Source organism: Lepisma saccharinum, chromosome 3 (assembly GCF_977018435.1).
Source record: "Lepisma saccharinum chromosome 3, izLepSacc3.1, whole genome shotgun sequence".
NCBI classification, from domain to species: Eukaryota; Metazoa; Arthropoda; class Insecta; order Zygentoma; family Lepismatidae; genus Lepisma; species Lepisma saccharinum.
Window position 1 is genome coordinate 88,885,673 of NC_139231.1, and position 22,680 is coordinate 88,908,352.

The 22,680-nt window shown below is 37.4% G+C and overlaps 1 protein-coding gene across 1 annotated transcript in view; it reads left to right on the top strand.

The window, feature by feature from the left end:
• The window catches only part of LOC145985601 (proteasome activator complex subunit 4B-like), a 158,754-nt gene that overhangs the window by 82,562 nt on the left and 53,512 nt on the right, over positions 1-22,680 (top strand). The window contains exons 23-26 of the mRNA XM_083119672.1: positions 2,014-2,209; positions 3,553-3,667; positions 15,595-15,737; positions 20,353-20,441. Coding sequence (XP_082975798.1) covers positions 2,014-2,209; positions 3,553-3,667; positions 15,595-15,737; positions 20,353-20,441 — 543 coding nt within the window. The remainder of the gene's footprint in view (positions 1-2,013; positions 2,210-3,552; positions 3,668-15,594; positions 15,738-20,352; positions 20,442-22,680) is intronic.

Here is a 22,680-nt window from a genome sequence, read left to right on the forward strand (position 1 = left end):
AGTAACGTTTTGTTTGTTCAGTGACTGAAATTCTTTTAATTTATGAATGAATTATTATGAATTAAAATATGATCATGTTAAAGAGTCTCACCCATTAGACAAAAAAGGTTAATATTAAAATTAATTATAATACTGTGTTGGTATTGGTCGACCTGACAATACAGTGGAACCCCAATTGTACAATTATATTTTTAAGTTTCCTACTTTGCAAGTTCTTTAGCTATGGTCTGCTGAAAATTGCATAATTGAGGTTTCTATTTATTGTTCAATACATTTTTTTTTTGTAATTTATTGAAAAATGTGAATTACGATATTAAAAGATACAAATTTTGAAATTTGTTTAGTTTTACCTATGTGAAATTTCATGTTTCCATGTTGCACAATTGGATAGTTATTTCCGATTAATTTTGAAGGCTCACTGCCTTCATTCACTAAGGGTACGGCATCTGTAGCGGAGATGGTAGCACGTCATTTCTTTGTTAGTTCCCAGGCAGCTGTAGTTGCATTTTCTCCTGTTTTGTGGTGCTGGTGTGCATTTCCTGGCTTGCGTCGTCTGCTGTGCTTTCTGCTTTTCATTGTGTGGTGGTTGGGGGGGGGGGGGGGGGCTGGGCCTTCTGCTGCATTGCTCGGTGTGGTGTACAGGAGGGTTAAGCAAGAGCACTGCATCTTTTCTCTTTGTGGTCTGATTTTTTTAAGGATGGGGTGCCAAGTTGGGTATGCCTGTCCATTGTCCAGATTCAGCGCTGCTTTCTGTTGGGTGATAGCATGGTTTTCTTTAATGGTGTTTTCTATGACATAGTCGGTTGGGTGAAATATGTATGTGGAAGAGATGGTGTGGTTTATGGTGTTGTGAAAGGCCTGATCCTGGTGTCTTTTTTGGCATCTTTTATGTGTTCGTTGGTCCGTTCTTGAACAGTGCAGATGGTTCTGCTGATGTGGCTGTTGTGGCATTGGCATATGGCCTTGTTGACACCGGGGGATGCAAGTTTGGGTAGGTAGTATCTCTTGAAGTTGGGTAGGGCTCTTCTGATTTGGGATACAGGTTTGTGTACCCGTGGGATGTTGAAGGGTTTGAGGACCTTTGCCTGATGTGGTGGGGTGGTATGGGAAGGCGATACATTTCAGTTTGGGATTTTGGTTAAGGTTATCTCTGTTACGTGGATGTCTGAGCTGGGCTTCTGCGCACCACATCAATAGCTAGCACTCGATGTAACAATTTCTTAGTTCAATTTCAGTTATGCACACTTTTTCATCATGGAGGTCGTCTTCTGTGCAGCTGTGTGTGAAGGCTCTTCTGTAGAAGTTCATCCATACTCCAGCTTTCTGTTTTGGGGGTTGGTTGGATTTTGCATGGATGTACTGCGTGCCTGAGCATGGTTTACTGTAGACTGGAGGTGATGAATTTGTCTTGGCAGCGTTGAATACTGAGATAGAGATAGTTGAGGTGGCCATTTTCTTCCTTTTCAACGGTGAATTTTATGTTTGGATGTATGTTGTTGAGGGCAGTTAGGAGGCAGTTTAGGTCTTCGTCCTGTTTGTAAATGACTAGGGTGTCATCGGCATATCTTCTGTATCTTATGTGAGCAAACTCTGGTTGGGTGAGTATTGATTTCTCTGCCACATGTAGTACAATGTAGGACAGGGTTGCAGAAAGGGGGTTGCCCATTGCTAGGCCTCTTCTCTGGTGGAAGAAATCGTCGGTTAATTGATGAAATGGCTATAATTTTTCGTAATGAAGTTTGATTTAACCCTCCAATTGATCCAATTATTGCTGGAAATAGTTGTGGGTGAGGCAGGCTTGTAGGAGGTTGCAGATTTCATCATTGGTTATGAATGGGGGCGTGCCATTGCTGTGGAGCCACGTTCTGGTAGCGTCAAGTGCAAGGCTGTACTGTACTTTACAAACTGGATGCATTCAATGCAAGGATTTGAAATTTTTTAGACTATAGTGAACATTATTTTTTAATTCTCTGGTACATAAATGATCTAATTATTTTTTTTTTTTCTGAACAGAGAACTTGAAGTATATGCTCCATCCAGTGAACAGCCTAATGTAGACAGGACTTATGAAGAGCTAAATGATCAGGAAAAGGAAATATATAGTTTCTTTTCAAACCAAAAAAATGTAGACAAGCTGATTGAGTTTTTGTCCCTAGAAGATAAGAAGGGAAGGGACAGGTTTAATGTATATAGATTCATAATGTTCAAGGTATGCTGAATATTGATTAATAATAATTTTCAAATAACAGAATTAATTTATTGCTATTTTTAATGAACTTTTTACATATTTACTCTTCCAGAGTTCATGTAACTCTGGGATCCTCAAACTATTTTGCAACACTTATGGAATGCAAATATCTTGGAAATATACAAAATGCTTAATTCTGTAAAACAAAAAAAAAATGGATTCTGTCATTATGTCTATTTTATTTTTCTAATTATTTATCTTATATGCCAACTTGTGACACACACAACACAAAAATTGGAACACTTTGTTTCCAATCAAGAGCGACACTTCGAGAATAACTTGTTTCCAATGTTCTACACACTAGTTATCATCACCAGGGACTGAAGGGGTCACATCACATGATCAAATCATTTTCTTGGAAACCAAGGTCATTTTGTGATATTCCTTATCTTTTAATATCTGTGGGCACCCATGAATAATAGACATATTCAAATGTTTTATCATTTAACATTGTATTTGATTTCTAATGCATGCAGTTCACCTTTGAGAGCTTTACTTTTTATTTTTCATTTTCAAAAGAAATTTCATAGTTTGAAAAATATTTCATTTGAGACGCTCCCAAAACCTCTCTTTTATATTGCATTTTGTGTCTAATACCTTCTCTTTATGCATCTAATGCATTGGGCTACCCCTGTGACAGTGGTAACAATGCCACCCTGTAATCAAGGGATTCATAGTTAGGTCCCTGGCGAAGACACACTACGCAATGGTTTGGATCCCACTTGAAACTCTTTGTCCAGTCCCGATTAGCCTAACTATGCATAAAGTAGGCTTAAACAGACCTTGAATCGAAACTTTTTAATGTTGTTCAGTAAGACATATATTTTTTGGTGTTTCATGCTCTAGGTCGTACTTACCCAAGTACCTAACATCCTTGAAAAATAAATGTCTGATGGAGGGGGTGTGTGTTCTCCTGAAACGTCACAGTGAAAATCTGTGTTTTTATGCTTGTTATAATCGTAGCTACAAGAGAAATAGTTCAATAACATTTTCTTTGCTCTCTTTACATCTGCAACTCCAATTTAAGATAGAAGATAAGAATGTTTCTTCTGCAAATTAAACCCTGCTTTCAATGTACTTTATACCTGTATAAGCCACATACCATCATTTTCTGTCAGAACTTCAATAAGAAAAATCGCATGAGTAAATATGGCAAGTGACACTGTTAACTTGTGGATTTAGTAAAATTGCTTTTGTTTGCAAATAGTTTTGCCAATTAAAGATGGCTGCCGCTGGAAAAGTAATACATGAAATAAAAATGTAGAACGTAGATGATATGTAGTACTAATATTGATTTTTTTCAGGGACTGTTCCGAAATTTTGGAGATGCTCATCTAAAGTACTTCAAACCCCACCTGGAACGGTTAGTTAAAGACAAACAAGAAAGCAGTCAACGTTGTGGTGCGGAATTAATTGCTGGTAAGAAAATTAATCTCAAATGAATTATTCCCTTGCTTAGTTGAAATTGCCCAACAAAGATTGATACAGTTTAATTATTGCAAAATAATAATCCTGATACATACTTTTATTAATGTTTATCCTAGCATTTCAGTTGTACTGCACTATTGCAATAATGTTATGCTTCACATAATAATCAGACACTGAGAAAGATTCATAATGCTAATCTTGGTAGAAAAGGGTGGGTAGTATAATATGTAAGGTAAACTGAATGGAAACTAACAGTTTATTCTTGAAGCTTTCCTGGCGGCAAATATTGAAAAGGTTTTCTCGGGCAATCAGCCAGGTGATTTCCGGAAAGGCTTCCGAGAAAACCTTTTCAATAACAGTTTATTGTCTGCATCTTCGTTAAGTTTCAATTTCTGTTGGGCCTCCCCAATTGTGTAGTGGTAATACAATGTTGCCTTGTAGTCAGAGGTGTCAGGTTTAAATTCTGGTGGAGCCACCTTGCACAGTGGTTGAACCAATATTTAAATTGCAGATAGTCACAATTAGCTTGTCTGAGCATTTATTTCTGCTAATGTATTGTACTTTTCATAATATTTTGTAGCAGCAATGCCAGCCAGGATATAAATGATTTGAATGCTTGTTCGATTCAAATAAAAATAATATTGGAATTTCTTTAAAGTTTCAGTTGAGTTCAAACTGTGCCATGCTGATAATCAGGTCCAATACAATTGGAAGCAATAGCATTAATTACTACATGTTGAGGAATTAGCTTAGTTCAGCTGAAAATAAATATATTCTAGATATGGACGACTGATAACGTTACCAATTCTCTAATCCTTTATACTATATCCAAATGTTGCATGAACAACGTCATTGGTTCTGTAATTTCATTAAAGTATAAACAATAGGTTTACAAAATGACTGCGCATGAATTATACCTTTATATTCATAAGAAATGCAATGAAACTGCAGAATTTGACATTAACTTTACATTTAATAGAATGATTGGAACAGGTTAATCAGCATAGGGATACAGTCAACTCTCGATTCTACGACCCTGGATATAATGACCCTTTTCCCGGGAACCATAAAAAATTTGGAAAAAAGTTGAAAAATTAAAGGAAATCGGCCGAAAAATACGTTTCTTGCACTCATTTTATTCACACCCATTCCCTTCACGAGCACTCTACTGCTTGCAAGTAGGTCTGATCTAAAATTAGACACCACCACACCAAGCTTGAGTGATATCCAATAGCACTTGACCTCTACCTTCCCCTTCCCCAGGCATGCCAATGTTAGCCTGCATGCGACTGCCGCTACCCAACACGCTAGGCTTGTTTTGCCATTCTGATTTCGCTTGCTCTTGGATACGCGAGAAGAGAAGATCGAATGTGCTTGGATCTTATTTTAAATCGACCTTGACAGATGCGTGGTGCCTGGAAGTCTGGACTGTGTCCAGCTCTGACCTAGATTTCAGCAGGTCCCCGTGAGTGAGTAGTTCTTGGCCTTGAAGCCGACAACTTCCAGTAACCGCTTTCATTCAAAACGCATTCTTAGTTCCCTGTAACACTTCATAAAAGAGCGTAACTGTTAGAGATAATCAAAACCACATAGGCCAACTAAAGATCGTCAACCCACTTAATGATTTGTCATCCAAGCTTCTGCAAAAGTTTACTTCAATCTTACGTGCATCTTAACTCCCATGTCCCACTTAATACATTTTCCTAACTGTGCCGATGTCGTAATATTTGCCAAAAAAGTGTTCTGTTGGCTGAGTGACTTCTCTCTTTTATCCTCTCAGCAAACGTGTAGGGGGAGGGGGCAGTGATGACGATTGTTTCAGCCACGATTTTCTTGCTCCTGTGTGCACAAGGGGTGATTTCAGGCGAAGGTGGAAGTGGACCGCTTTTACTTTCCTTTGATGTCTAAAATGGGGCAACCCATTCTGGGTACATTCTTGAAAATGAACAAAAACCATAAAGCTCATTCTGCACCACTGGGGTGCACGGCAATGTCATAATTGCCGAATTCAGGTCCTATTTTTTCTTTTAATGCTATTTACTGCATAGGAAATATTGCCCGTAAATGCTGTTGCTTAGTGAAATGTAAAGCAAGGGTACTTTCTTTGTTCTTCACACTGTTGATAAAAGTTCCGTCTTCGACAGTTGCGTTTTCTTAAAATGCTGAGGATTTTCTGTTTCAACCATCTGTTGCTCGAACTTCCAGCTGGTCTCCTTGTTTTGATGCTGCAGCTGGTGCCATTGTTTTGTCTAGCATCTGAAAGCTGTCCCTTGCTGATAACAGCAATGTCTCATCCAGCGCAAAGCAAAAAGCCATTGTTTTGAATCTCGCAAAGCTGTTTTGATTTGAAGATAACGAAATTCGATCTCCAGAAAGAAAAACAAGAGTTAAAACAACTTCATATTCTGCACCTTCTGATAAGCAAAACTGTAAATTTTATTTAGCATCTGACAAGAATAAACTTCCTCAACACTCGGAGTGTGTTGGAAGGAAATGCACACAATATAATAGCCGCTTTTCTTCAGAACCATTCACGTGGGAGAAAAAGAAGTGCTCAATGTAGGTATGTATTCTGAGTTCTATTCAAGGGGAAAACGTTTGGAGGAGCGGATGTTTGACATCGAGAATACTCCTAAATCCAGCATTAAATCGTCGATTAACGTGGGAGTAAATAACGATCTCCCATTTTGATATCTAAAAATGCGTAGGTTTCATAAAGCTTGTTTTGAGTTCATTTTATGCTGATGGGCTAATCGGGACTAAATATACAGTTTAAAGTGAAATCCAATTCCAAACCCGGAATTGTTATCGACTGCAACGCTGTTTAATATAATGACGTGTCCTTGAATACGCATTGGGTGAAAACAGATCACAAGTTGCATGTTTCCTTTTTCATGCTGGATTACAATGCAAGTCGAGGAAGGAGTTTGGACTGCTCCCTTGAATGGGGAGGGGGTTGACTATGAAGTTGGTTGAAGCAAAGAAGATGTGACTTTTTTTTCTTACGATGTATTTTATACAGTCGTACCAGAATGAAATTTACAGCTCTGCCTTTTTTTTTATTTTTTATTTTTTTTTTGTCTGGTGCCTAGAAAGGTTGTCTTGTTTCTCCGGAGAGATCTTATCTTACCAGTTAATCTTTTAACAGACAATGCTCCAGTTTACCTGTATAAAATCCAACATTCATTCTGCCTGATTATCTCCCGACTTTTGCTGGCACCAGTCTGACTGGTGTCAAGATTCTTCGAGTTTCGCTTGCAATAAGCAAGAGATTGTTTTCCTTTCCATAGATCTCAGTGCAAACGGGTTTCTCATGAACTAGAATTGTAAGAATTTCCTGGAAGAGCAATGACTGCACAATTGAAAGAAAGTAACATTTTAAATCCTTTTTTGTGAAAACATTTTCATGTTCTATTTTCCTTCTCACAACATGCGTCTTGTGCATAACAGGTTGTATAACTACCAGGATAAATGGCGTTACCGTCTCCTAGGCATCTTTGTGTCCGTTTGAGCTGCATTTAAGAGCCCGTATCACCGCTGGTGACGATACCTAAAAAATAGGTTCTTGCATCGACGTTCTGTGCTCGAACAGTCAAGTGTGTGGCATTTAAATTTTACTGAGTTAAAGATCAAATATGAAGTTAGTTATGTCGCGCAGCCTTTTTTTAAATATATTATTTATTACGTAGTTTTCCTGATCTCAATTTCGTAAAATTCACTTGCTCGCCAATTGTATGTAATAACTCAAATCAACATTTTAAAGCGCAAGAAAGCTTCAACTGTTCTACAGCAAAGAAATGAAACTGATCTTACATAATTTTCTTTAGAATGTCTGTAGTTTGTCGACGTACAGAGCAATGTATGTAAATTTTAACTTCGACGTTTCTAAGCTGGTCGCGCTAGCCGTTTCCCCCTCTGTACCGCTCGCGCTCAACCCCGCCCCCCCCCCCCCCCTCCACGGCCCTTTTTTCTTTCACAATCGGCCAGTCTTCCAAGAAAACCGCATGCTGAGAGCTAGGAAAAGAAAAAAGAATGCAGGGAAAGGTTTTGGGGGAGAATCAATGGTTTGGGCGATGCTTGTAAACAGTTCTTCACTACGCTATATCCTAATACTAAATCACGATGGGGTTGTAGTGCAATGACAACAGTGAAGAAATGGGGATTTCCCCAGTATATTGTTCACAAATGGGAAGGGCTGGTTGCGCAGACTCAAGTACACCTTTACAAAAGGTTTGCCTGCAAAAGAAAAATTGTGCCAAATTATAACTTTTTTTTTGTGAGAACACGAAAGTCCATTACCAAGGGATTTTTAGGGGGAAGGTGACTTTACTCAAAGTTTTTAGGTAAATATTGTGTAAATTCTATCTGGTGGTGGATTATCAACCAGCCACGCAAATGAATGACTTTTTAGCTGTCGATCATAAATAAGTTCAATGAACGTATATTGTCAGTTTGAGATATTTTTGAGGGTCAATGGTAAAAAATACTTGATGATCTGTTATGGAAATAGTGCTATTTTTAAACATTTTGAACGTCCGTTCAACTTAATTTCGAATTTGGCTCCTTTCATGATTTGTAAGTAGGGGGATAAAATATATTTACTTAATACTTTACTGCGTTATTTTATCACCAATTACATATTACTTATGTAAAATAAAATACATTAATTATATGTTGTTTTTTCTTTTCCAAAGACATTATTTAGTTGAATAATATGACGGACTTACTATTGATAATGACCATACAAAACGCACCATAAAAATTTCATTCACTTTCAAGTTTCTGGGGCTGGCCACCGTGGGGGAGTGGTTAGCATATCGCGCTACGACGCCAGGGGTCCCGGGTTCGAATTCTGGCTTGGCCACGGATGTTTGTGAGTGTCCATTCATCAATTTCATCATATCATCACTTATTCCCTTCTTCGCAAATTGGCCAAAAGTGGCACAAAAAGCGAAGTAAAATAAAGCAAATCAATCAACTTTCTGGATATACGACAAATAACACTATTTCTGTATAAGGAATTTTAGGCGTGCTCAGATCCTCCGATTATGGGGAGCAAGGGCCTTGATAAGAGTTCAGCTGACGAAATAAAGCCTTCATTCCATCTCACTGTTTTTATTACATTGATGGGAACAAAACAGGGTCGTGTGTGTCCCGACGCACCTAAAATCACTTTATTAGATGAATTTCAACTTCAGTGGCACCATTGTTCTCTGCTGGCACTTTATTTTCCATCTCTGCCGTTCAAAGACTATTGTACGTATAAACGTGGTTTAGTACCGCAAATTCAAAAGAACTACACATAATTTATTCATGTGCAATATATGGGCAATTTATTCTGCAGACACATACAGATAATACAACTAAAGAATAAAATATGTGGAGGTGTTAATAAGAAATTTGCTAGTGGGAGAGTCCAATTGCATAGGAAGTAATACACTACCCTTTCCTTACGTAGTTACTTGGAACTTTCGTAGGTTTGAAAATAGTACTGTATTTACTTTTATTTCTATAAAAGCATAATGTTGTTTAAGAACTGTTATTAGATTCCTCTGCACTAAATTTCTAAGTGAGGCTATTAAGGGGCAACTTCTCCCTTCCCCCCCATTTACTCACCGTATGCAAAGAGTGTGAATACTTTTTTGCTGAAATGGGAAAATGAACCACAGCAAGAAACTAATAATATACGTCTGTTTTTATGAACAGCTGCAGAATTATCTACAAACTTGTTGAAATTCACAGTTTTGCTAGCTTGTACTCATTGGACGAAATACATACAGCCAGGGACGGCGCTACAAGGAGGTCAGGGGGGATGAAACCCGAACAACATATCTAAGCTCCCTGTAGCCCCCAGATTTTTATAGTACGGTAGACGCCTTTCGATCGAAAATTAAAGAAGTAGAAGCTATCTTACGTAATATTTTCCATTATAAAACTTCCCTTAGGGCAAGGCCATTGCAATGTTCAAGTACATTTCCTGCTTTTATAAGATCGCAAGATTATTACAACGTGTTGTACGTAAAATCGTGGTTGGAGGTGGCAGCTGCAGATCTGCATGGATCAACAACGGACATTGATTATTTAATACGTACTAAGTAATTGTTAAATCACAAGTCTCCAAACTTGCCAAAAAAAATTTACAGATACTCTGCTGCCTATCTGGTAGGTGGATGTGTTCAGAGGCTGTGGGATTGCTGTTTGGTTGTTGGAGGGTCAAACGATGATAATACGATGCCTACGAAGTTAAATGATAACAATTATTATCCTATGTAAATCATGTCACTATTTTTCGAACGAGTGTTAAAAATTAATTTTTATAAGTTGGAGAATGTTACCAATTGTATTGTGAAGGTAACACTGAGAGAACAAACATATTTTCAGTGCAAATTCACCTACACTAGGAGACAAAAGCATTGACTATCAATATCATTGACATAAATCAATGGATACAGTTGCGGCTCTCGCACTGGGCAGATTTGATTAGTAGTGAAAATAACTACCAATAGTTTTATATATGTTTCACATCTGATTCTTCTCCATGGAATAGAAATTGGCCACTCGGCATAAATTATTTTCCGTCATAAATAATAATTTATTAACATGAAGACCTAGGCTTACAAAGGAATAAAACTGCCCAAGCTTGCTGATTTTTGCACTAAATTGCAATGTTTAGTTGCACAAAGGCTAATCGGGACAAAACCTACAGCCTATGGTGGAATCCGAGCCACTTAATTAAATGTCCCTAACCGTGGATCGAACTCGTGACCCGTCGATTACAAAGCATCATTATTACCGCTAACCGAGGCGGGAAGGTTTACTTATAATCTTTCTAATTATTAACATTTAAGAGTTAGTTAGTTTCTTTAGTCTTTTAATTCCTTAATGTCGTATTTTTGCCTCTCGGATGTTTTCAAGAAAGATGTAACGATGAAAGGATTGAGAAAACATCGCTGACAATTATGTTCATTGCAAATACTCGAATGAGAAACTACAATCAGAAAAGCTGCACCCCGTGGCGGAGTGATTCAGTTCTTTTTCACATGCATGCTCGGATCCGGAGAGATAGTTCGCAACTATGAATAAGAGGAGTGTACAGTTAACAGAATCAAGCATATCTGGAAACTAGTAAGCTGCGTGAAAACTGACATACGTGTATTTCAGGATAACTATGATAGATATGAACAAGAAACTGTATTAGCGTTATCTGCGGATGTTTGAAAAGTCCTGTAGTAAATCCACAAATTCGTCGTTCCGGTTCAATACGAGTAATATGCATTGGCTGTAAATAGTTTTAATTGTATCAAAAATGATAAAAGTACACATTTTACTAACTACACGACTTTCCCAATGATTCCAAATGGCTAACTTGGATTGATATTCATGTGCATTAGCGCTGGCCTCCGTGATGAAGTGGTTAGCACATCCGGGAGTTCGAATCCAGGCATGGATGCTCTTTGTGAGTGTCCGTTCATCAGTTTCATCATACAATTCATCCTCAGGCGGAGCACAAAGCATGACGCCTTAGGTTGTAAGATACGTTTTTATTACATTAAGAAAAGAAAGAACATCAAAATCATCTCACTTAGGATAATCCACCAACTGCAGAAAACACAAAAGAATGTCTTCCACCTGTTCTGCACATGTGTCGAAACAGGGTGAATAGCTATGCACTACTACAAAACATCGTCATTATTTCCCTAGTTTACTGCACCATACAGGAGAGATATCCTGCTACTCGATGTTATAAACTATTCCATATATGTTGGTCACAAACGTGCGCACGGGCAGGGGGGGGGGGGGGATTGCCCCCTAATCACGGACATTCGCAGATTTTTCCACAAAGGGACAAGAAAGGTATTTTTTTTTCATGGGGCATATTACCCCGATACTAGTGCTGTCCCCTCAAAAAACACCACTTGAATTTGAAATTATCGCATTCCTGCGTCCCCATTACATAATAATTAATGTAAATTACTATGACTGAAATCTAATTATACTTGTGAAATATATACTTTTAGGTTGACCTTCGTTTTCAAGGTGTGGTCATCCTTGCCCCCTTCCAGACGTTCCATGCCCCTATATTATTATACTTTCACCTAGAAATTTAGTGGAGAGCAATATTGTCGCTGTTATTAAACAATATTATACTCTAAAAGGAAATGGCGCAACCAAAATGGGACAGGGTGGCATTGCTTATGCCTTTTTCCAACCTTGGACGGAAATCATTGAATTAAAAGAAAGCAAGACTAGCAGAATCTACTAGAGTCGTTTTCACGTTCAGAAGACACAACGGCGCTTATGGAGAAACCGCACAGTGTTGGCAATACAGTGCTAGCTCATGTCGCCGGGAAATGATGACCTTCCTTCACAATGAAGGTGTTACGTATTTTGTATATATAATGATAATTATATGTAAATATTAATATTATACTGTGAACGTTACAGTTACCCTTTTTACTATGATCCATTGCGATCACTACACACGCAAGTGTAATGCACGAATATGACACTTCAGAAATCACTTAAAAAAGTAAAAAATCACTGAGCGCTCACACAACTGAAAACACTTTTTCGAGAGAGGAACAAGTTGCAACCCAAACAAACAAATGAGTTATGGACCACGTGAACTGATAAGATCTGAATGACTCAAGCAAGGCATGTCATATTTCTATCTTGAAGCCCCATATTTTGTCACGTGTTGGAAAGCCTTTCAAATGTTAATATGCTGTCTATGAATTTATGTGTACGTTGGAAACTGAAAGGTGATCTTCATTTCAGTATTAATGTCGACAGTAATGTGAACAAAAACAACGTGTATTTGCGACAGCACTAATGTTGCTCACAACAGCAGCATTGGAAATAATTGTCAATTATTAAATTTAAGTAATTTCAATTCTATTATAACAAACTGCATGAAGTTCATATTTTTACTGAATGGAAATAAAATAACAACTCGAAAACTTGGTGGTGATTAGCCGGAATGCTGCGGTGAGCCAGCTCAAGATGACCAGACAACGTCTCCTTACTTCGCACGTGGTTCGGGTTAAAAAGAAACTCCAAATGCATGGAAGTAATATTTCTGGGAACCTTTGAGTGGTTATAAAAAATAATTTCATTATTTTCTCCACAACTTTGTCGCTGGAAGTTTTTACTTGGAATTACAGAACAAAAAATGGCCAGCGACGACATTTTCTACTGCACGAATATAAAAAATCTCCACATACTTTATTTGAATATTTTTTAATGCAAATATGCTTTAAAGTATTGATAAATTCTGAGTACCACCGTCACCTATGACAATTAAAAAACAGTGTCAATTTTTTTAATAATGAATGCTTCAATTTTACGGCATGTTTCAACGTTAGGAATGAAAACAATGTAAAAATTGTGTTTTCACAGAAAATTTGCGTTTTTAATTTATCCAAAATTATGTAAGCAAGTTACCAGTTTTTTGTGTTCACCATCGTATTCTCTACAAAATTTCCTGCAAAACTGCAGGTACCGATTTTACTTAAGCTAAATTTGTAAATCCAGAAATTTGACAACAGCGCGCTCGTATTTCCCATAAGAAAAGCATTGCCCATAAGAGCCCATTGTGTCTTCTGAACGTGAAAACGACTTTAGCAGCAGGACAAAAGGATACTCAAGACGGAATTAGTTTTCACGTCCATCTTGCATTATTTCTTCCAGACGGTCAGGATCACTTGCAGGGGGTTACAGAGGGACAATTGTCCCCTCGACTTTAAATTTTATACAAATAAAAATACATTTCGTAAAATTTTCTTTCTCGCTTCGCTCGCGGTACCTGCTTTTCTTGCAGTCTTGTCAACTTCCGAGCCGTAGCTAGGAAGTAGCGGGAGTTGGCCCTGGGCGCCGAACAATCTGATTGAGAAAAATTGTAAAAGAGAATGCCATGCCGTCCCATGAATTTTTTTGCGCCCTATTAAATCAATACTGTTTTCAACTTTCAAAAATTTGGATCGAAAAATTTTCTTGCTCGCTTCGCTCGCTGTTTCTTTTCTCCAATACATTGTAAATTACCAGAAAGAAAGTAAGAACGAATAAGTAATTCAGACAGTTGCTGCTATAACAGTTTGGTTTGGAGGAAAACGAGCGCTCACATTTCAGAGACAATCTATATAATTTTTGCTGTTGGTTTGTTAAGGGGCGGATGAATAGATTACGTAATGTATTTAAATAATATGTTAATACCTAGGTATATATATATATATATAATATACACACTCGCGCGCGCGAACACACACACATATATATATCACATCAATGCAAAAAACTAAAACAGTGAGATAAAATGAGGTTTTTCTTTGCCGATCTGACTTAATTTTCAAGGTTTCCCCCCCCCCCTTATCAGAGGGTCTGCGCACGCCTATGATGTTGGTACCTTCTTCTAATAATAAAAACAAGTTAAAATAACAGTAATATTAAATTAATAATATTAAAATATTAATTAATATTGTTATCACATGAATGGGAAAAGATGGCATAAGAATAGGAATATAGCAGCACGTATTCATTATCTAGCTCATGAATAGTTAAGATCGCTTCAATTTGTATAAAAACAACTGACCTGGCAAGGTGATTGTGAAACAGATAAGGAATTGAATATTTATTGAATAACGAAAAAGGATGTTGGATCCATTTGACGAAAAGTAAAGCTCTTAATTTAATATTTAAGCATATTACTTAGGTAATGGTGTGTATAAATCTTCTTTGATACAGTCATCCAAAGTTGTATGACTCCAATGTAATCCTTCCCTTACAATAAGTTTGACGGAAATACACCTCTCTCGATTATACGACAGATGCTAAACAAAACAAGCATATTTACATAATTTAATTTTAGTACTTCGTAAGTCTCTCGCGGAAGATTCGGACTCCCTGGACACCCCGCCTCCCCTAAATATTCCTTGGCTCTATTACATGCAAGTTGTATTGCGAAGTTCGTCAATGTGTGTTTTTCTTCTTTCAGACACTCGGAAAAAGTGTTGTCCTGTCACAGAAACCCTCTCGGCTCGGAGTTATAAACGTACGGGCTCAAAAGAAAGGTCTTTTATGGTCAGAGCCTGACCTTCCAGGCGGTGGGGGGGGGGGGGGGTTGAGTAGCGGACAGGGAACCTTGTCTTCTGTTTCTTTCGACAAAGCAACCCTCCCACCAGTAAAGTCTCAAACGGTCTACCATGCAATGGATTTGCGTTCGAAGGGGGAAATGGAATCAATATTGGTAAGACTAGGAAGAAAATTTGACATCTGTCCGGTGCTTTTTTCGAGTGACGCTGATACGGGCTCTTAAGCTGAAAATTGGTGCAAATTCCAATAACAACCCCTTCGAAATAACGACCCTTGTCCTGGGAACTGTGAAAGGTTGTTGTATCGAGAGTTGACTGTATTAGTTTATCAGTAAAAATATCGTTAATCTTAATGATCCAATGTATCTACAGATAGCTTGAAAGTTTGTGCAAAATTTTTCATTTTGTTAGTATTTTTATGAATATGTAGGTATGGCTGAGTTTGGTAAAGTAAATGTTTAAATACAAAGTTTCTTTTTCAAAGCAAATTACCTTGTACTCATCTGGTTACATATATTAATGAGATGAATGGAAAGGTCCTGTATGGAACATTTGTAATATTACATTGGATTGTTGGAATGTGTGTTATTGGTATTGGAAAATTTTATGTTGGTACTTTTCCAGTATCTACAGAAATTGCGCATGGGTCAATCTCAAATTTATAATGTTATTGGCTCTGTAAAATTATTGGTAATTCTAGCAACACATCAGCAATAGGCTACCAATTAATCCCATCCTAATAATATCCTAATTTTGTCGAAGGTGCTCTTGTTTAGCTTGATACTGCTCAGCTAATGAAAGTGTATATGATATATTTATTTCTCTTTCCAGGATTGATCCGTGGCTCCAAACATTGGCCTTTTGATAAAGTGCATGCTATGTGGAGTTTTTTGAACCCCATAATTAGTGCAGCTCTAGCAAACATGACCGTTGAAACAGTAGCTGATTGGGGCATTTGCTTCGCAACTGCTTCGGTGAGTGTCGTGGTTCAACCTTTGAGTTATCTATAAGGGAGTGACTATAAACTTTTGAGCCTTGTCATGATGGAGGATTCGGAGGAATATGATAACTGTCGATTTTTGTACATAATCTCATTTGGTGCCAATGTATTTCTTACAGCAATGCTGCAATATCTTTAATTCTTTTGAATATAATATTTCATCTTAGGTGTTTAAATAGAGCTCTGCTCTACAGCTTCTGTTGCATCATACCAGGTTTTACCCCCAACTCCTTCTTCATGGTTCATCTCACCCCTCATGACATGGCATGCATGAATGAGGTACCAGCATTAGACTTCGAGAAAAATTGCTGCTTGAGTAATTGAAGAGAATCTAGCAAAATATTATCTCTTATTTATGTAAGCATTTCAATTAATGTTTTTGCAATGAAAATGACATAGAATTTTGAGTGTATATGACCCAGAAAATATTTAAAGGAAACCAGGAAAGCTAGGTCAACAGTACTTGGATTGGTATTTCTTCCAAAATCATCGAAGAGGGAAGGGAATTGCCCTACAAATACCACCTTTGTTATACCATTTCTAAAATTAATAAGATGGAGACCTTCAAGCCCCTGGTGCGCACAACTAGACTAATATTTACAAGTTTCCTTTTTTGTGACGATAATTGTTTGTACGTAATAGCTCAATGGATTGTTTACCACAGAAATAACACCTGTCCGCTTTATAACAATGGACATGGCAACGCCTTCAATTTTCCATTTACTGCAGAAAGGGAACTTGTCCCAGACTAGTTTCCTGTCTGCAGTTAATGAGATTTTGTAGTGAAATGTGGACATGTTGTCTTTCTGCTGTAAGCGGTTCATATGGGATTTTGACACAAGGAGTTTGCACTTGCATTTGGTTCTTCACAGGTTCTTATGGAGCAGTGCACATGAGTGGGGAAATGTTGCTCCATATGAGTCCGTGTAAGACCAGATACAAGCCAGTGAACTTGTTCCGTCAAAATCTCATGCATGTGAATCAGGGCCAAACACAGTACTAGAAGTGCTCTGAAATTTAGTATTAACCTTTTTTTGACATACGAGGGCGTACCCAAAAGAAAGCAGAAAGCATATCTGGCGAGAAAGCCTGACGTGCTTCCGACTTTCGCCACGTGAGGGGACACTATGATGCGCCAGTGTGCTGAGTGCTGTTGCCCTGTGTAGACGTGGAGCTGTGCTGTGCCACACGTTCTTTGTGTTGACAAACGTTTACTGCAAATTTTGCTATGGCGGATCAGAAGGAACAGAGAGTGTGTGTAAAATTTTGTTTCCTATTAGTGAAAACTGCAGCTGAGACTGTAGTGATGCTTAAAGAAGCATTTAAAGAAGACACCCTAGGTAAAATGCAATGGTTTGCACGTTTCAAAAGGGGGGAAATGTCAGTGGAAGACCAACCGCGATCTGGACGACCTGGCACAACAAGAAATGACGGGCCCTCTACTCAGCGATATCCCAAGCGCCAGGGAAGCAACCAAGGAACGAGAGCCTGAGGTGAGGCCAGATGTAAAAAAGTAAGTGCTAATGGTCACGTGACCAGCAATTATGTCGATAAAGGAACTGCAAGTGTAAGTGTTTCCTACCAAAATGTGAGGGGCTTAAGAACTAAACTCAAAACATTCTACCTGAGTGTATTAAATAACGATTTTGATGTAATCATGGCTACGGAACATGGTTAAATCCATCGTTCAGTGACAGCGAAGTAATTGACGATAGATATATTCTGTTTCAGTCGGATCGCGATGCACATTCTTCTAACAAAGGCTTGGGGGGGAGGGGTACTTCTGGCTGTAAACAGGGCTTTTCGAGCTATCGAAATTGAAACTCCGGTAATTGACCCTCTGATAAATTACTTGTTAGTAAAAATTAGCGAAATAAATATGCATATTTGTGTAGCCTATTTTCCCCCAAATATGAATCGATCTGTATACAGTTCCTTCTATCAAACTTTAGAATCACTTTATGAGCAGGGGTCTTCCCTTATTTTTGCAGGATATTTTAATTTCCCTGAGATAAAGGGGGCGGATCACAATCTCTTATTTTCAAACGAAGCTTGCATAGAATTGAGTCATTTCATGTCACTCCACCTACTAAACAGCTTCAATGACATAAAAAATGATAACCAACGAACGTTAGATTTGATTTTAAGTAACGTTAATAGCATAACAGTCACAAGGGAATCTGATCCTCTCGTACCAGAAGACATTCATCACCCAGCTTTAAATATTATTTCCATGACTAAATTTAAATCTATCACGAAAAATTCAATTCAAGCAGAATAAAACTATAACTTTAGGAATGCAGATTTTTTAAAAATGTATAATCTTATGAGAGCTGTAAATTGGAATGAACTGAAGAAATACACTAATATTAATGCCGCTATTGATAAGTTCTATGAAATAGTGTATGACATATTTAACAAGTGTGTACCTTCAACGAAAACTCAACCGAAGAAATTTCCGAGCTGGTTCTCACGGGAAATTATAAAGAATATCAGGAAAAAAGTATATCATAGGCAAAAATGGAAAAATAACGCTCCCCACGCTGAACATTATCATGAGAAATTTAAAGAACTTCGGAATATTGTTAAACGAGGGATTCAAAAAGCATATACGCATTATATTTCAAGCACAGAGTATAACATACTTTATACCCCTAATCTCATCTTCAACTTTGCCAAAAATATGAAAAAACAAAAAAGAGCAGAACCTTTTCAATATCAAGGTAAAATACTTTCTGACACTCTAGAAGTAACAACAGCGTTTGCTAAATATTTTCAGTCGGTGTACCGGCAGGATGATGGAAAAAACAAGACTTTGAATATTCAATCTTACAGTGAAATCGATAAACTAAACCTATCAGATATTAGTCTTAAAGAAATCGAAGATGCCATTAAAAATCTTAAACTGAAAAAATCTATTGGTTTCGATAAAATTCCGCCTTACATACTTAAAGGATGCGGTGAGATACTCAAATACCCCCTGCACACGCTGTTCAATCTTGTACTTTCCACCTCAACATTTTCAGATATTTGGAAATTAGCAAAAATTACCCCGATACCAAAAACAAATAAGCAAAATGATGTAGAGAAATACAGGCCGATAGCAGTCCTGGCAGCACCTGCCAAGCTCTTAGAGCAAATTCTTTACAAGCACATTTCTTATCACATACGATCAGTAATCTCTCCTTATCAACATGGTTTCTTATGTAAAAAGTCTGTCTGTACCAACCTATCAGAAATAACTCATTTTATCGCAACCGCGATGGATAGCGGAGCTCAAGTATATGTAATATATACAGATTTTTCGAAAGTGTTTGATACCGTAAATCATAGAATCTTAGTAGAAAAACTGAAATCATACAATCTATCGAATCCGATGTTACAATTGTGTCAATCCTACTTAACAAACCGCAAACAGTATGTAACGTTTCAGGGAAATACTTCCGATGAATTTGAAGCTACATCCGGAGTTCCCCAAGGCTCTAACCTTGGTCCCTTATTCTTTCTCATGTACATAAATGATCTTCACGAACATCTGAATCAATTGAGTAAACTACTTTTTGCGGACGATTTAAAAATATACAAAAGAATTTGCAGTTACAGTGACTGTACTGAGTTACAAGTGGACATAAACAGTCTTGTGGAATGGTGCGAAAGCAACAAACTAATCTTAAATAGTGAAAAATGTTACCAAATGTCATATACTCGAAACACTACATCAATAAAATACGACTATTGCATAAATAAACAAAAATTAAAACGGGTAGAAACAATCAAAGATCTAGGAGTTCTGTTTGATTCTAAACTTGCATTTCACGCGCACGTTAACTTTGTAACAAACGAGGCTTACAGACTTCAGGGATTTATAATGCGTACATGCAAAGAGTTCAAAAATGTTGGAAGCTTAATGATGCTTTATAATGCTTACGTTAGAGCGAAAATTGAATATGCAAGCATAGTGTGGCACCCTCAAACCCAGCAAAAAATGTCCAAGTGTGGCGACTGATTGCTCCACCACAATGCCCCAACCCACACTGCTGTGCATGTCCAACAGTTTTTGGCGAAAAACTAAATGCCCATTGATCCTCACCCTCCGTATTCACCGGACATTGCACATTGTGAATTTTTTTTATTCCCCTGCATGAAGAACTATCTCAAAGGCAAACGCTTTGCCGATGTGGCTGAAGTTCAGGAACATGTGCTTCAGGCATTGAAAAACCTCCCAGTTGAGGACTTCCAAAAACGTTTCAATCAATGGGAACGCCCTTTGGATAAGTACATCGCGTCAAATAGACAATACTTTGAAGGAGACTAAGGTATTTGTAATTCAAAGTTAATAAAACTCATCTTTTTTGGCATATTCTGACAATTTTTTTTTTGGCAAATTCCGGTTTTTTTTGGGTACGCCCTCGTAGAAAGTCAAATTTGAGATTTTAAGCCTGGAACATGTGCAATTATACTACACAACTATGTAGCACAGCACACATCCTGTGATTTTTTTCAACTTCGTGTGATTTCCTTCTTGATTACAAGAAATATGATACTTTGCAAATTTATTTGGTGATATTACAGACATTGTTTTCATGCAGGAGAACAGGGATCCAAACCGTCAACATTGGCTGTTGGAGATTCTGATGGAGAACCCACTTCGGGATGAGGCTGCTTTTATTAATTCTGGGTAAGCATGAAGAATGTTTCTACGGTTACAAACACAAAGCCGCCCACAGTGGTCTAGTCGGTAGGGCATCTGACTTCCACACGGGAGACCCGGGTTCGATTCCTGGGTTAGGTGATCTAAGGTTAGAATTTTTCCGGCCTTGTCCCCACATAAAGTGGCTCTGGGTCTCACCAGACTCAAATCAATGGGAACCAGGGGGGGGGGGGGGGGTTGAGGTTTCCACCGGAGCATGGTGCTGATCTAGGGTTACCAGATCGCTGTAAGGTAATTGTAGGACATGCTGTCCTAAAATGTAGGACATTAAGTCAAAATGTAGGACACAAAACATTCTCAATAAATAATACATATTTCTATAGGACACGTTAGAAAGTAGTTGAAAAATGACATTTTTCAGTTTTGAGAAATTAATTCTTAATGAATTTTTAAATGCAAAATTTCAAAACTTGCAATCATACTAATAAATGCACCTCTTACTGGATGATTTAAGTCGTACTTCTCAGAGGAGACAATTTTTATCAAAATCTAAGGTTTAGTCAACTATACAGATTATATCAGAGTGAACAGTGAATTTGAAATTAAAGGGACCAGTACCAAACGAACATTTTACAGATTTTATGAAAAAATAATTTCTCTCGTGAGTCTGTTGTGCTGATGGTAATGAAAGTACTCTCTCAACATTTGAATTATGACCTGTAATGGCAAACAAATATTCAGCAATTACCGTAATTTAAAATGCTTTGTGAAGTTTCATTTTGGGTAGTTTTTAGTTCAATAACAGGGTGTCTACCAAAAGAACACAACCAGAATTCTTGAGTTTTGTTGGTCTGTTCTAGACCTTTTTTTCCATTTTTCTTAACGTTTATTTATTCGACCCCTACTTAGGTAAAGCTGGAAATTAGTAATTAAGAAAATAAATATTTATTTAATGAATACCCCTACCAGAGGGACAGTTAAGATAAAAACTGAAGCTGAATTTAAGAAGAGAATTACATCTGCTTTCTCGTATTAATGCATCCTGAACTGTGTTTGGCAGACAAGCGAGGCTGTGGCGTCTGGACTCACAGCCAGTATAATCTTATGTGGAGCTTGTGTCAGTTGTCCCTATATGTTTGTAACTGTCCCTTCGTCCATCTTATGTTACCACCATTCATCTTCATCTTTGCAATTAGCCAAAAGGACAGAAAAAAGTGAAGTAAAATAAACTAAATCAACCAATCAGTCATTATGATAGCAAAAATTCTTGACCACAAGAATAATTTATTGCCTTTTTGTTGACTTCTTGACCTACTTCTTGATTTCTTTAATATTTCTTGACTATCATGACTTTGTTGACTGACACCCTGAATATCTTTCTTCTCTATACCTCTGTTTTACAATCAAATTATATTGAATATTGAATAAGAATGGGCAACACCTTGTTCCATCCGTATAAACCCTAAGGCAAGAAATTCTGCTCAGGCATTGAACAGTGATGTTGTCAGAAAGTGGTCCCAAAACTTTGTTGATTAACTGCTTCCGTTTTCCCGTTTGTTTAATAGCAGAACAAACTTTTTCTTTCTTTTTTGGCAATAACTGAATCAAAATAAATTTCACCATTGAGTTTGGAAGCGCAGTCCATAGACTTGTAACTTGCATGATTTTTTTCTGTTACCTATTTTTAGAATCAATATTATGTAACGCTCAAAAGATAGGACATTTATGATATTTTCCCGGATGCCAGACATAAGGCTAAAATGTAGGACACGTCTGGGAAAATCTGGACGTCTGGTAACCCTATGCTGATCACATCACCACCAAAATGGCAAAGATCGAAAATGTGTGAGGCCATTTCCCTAAGTCCCCTAAATGTGCCTTCATGGCATGGTGCTATATGCATGGGGAACTTTACCTTTACTACAAGCACATAAATTATACCTTTACTACAAGCACATCAATTATTTTTATTGGGACACTTTGCATTGTATAGTCTCCCTATAAGATTCTGGAAAAATTTTGCAAAATGAGGTATGGCTAGGAATGTCATGGAAAAGTTGGGGAATTAATAAAATCTAAAAACTGAAAAATCACAAATTATTAAGTATGAAGTTGTACATGCAATGAATATGGATTTTTGTTAAAAATTTGAAGCCATTGATGAAACCTGATACTGCAAATGCATAATGATTAATATGCCAAAGTGAACATAAGACATTTTCTTTCTCTTCATAGAAGCCACACAAAAAGATTGAACAAAAAAAAT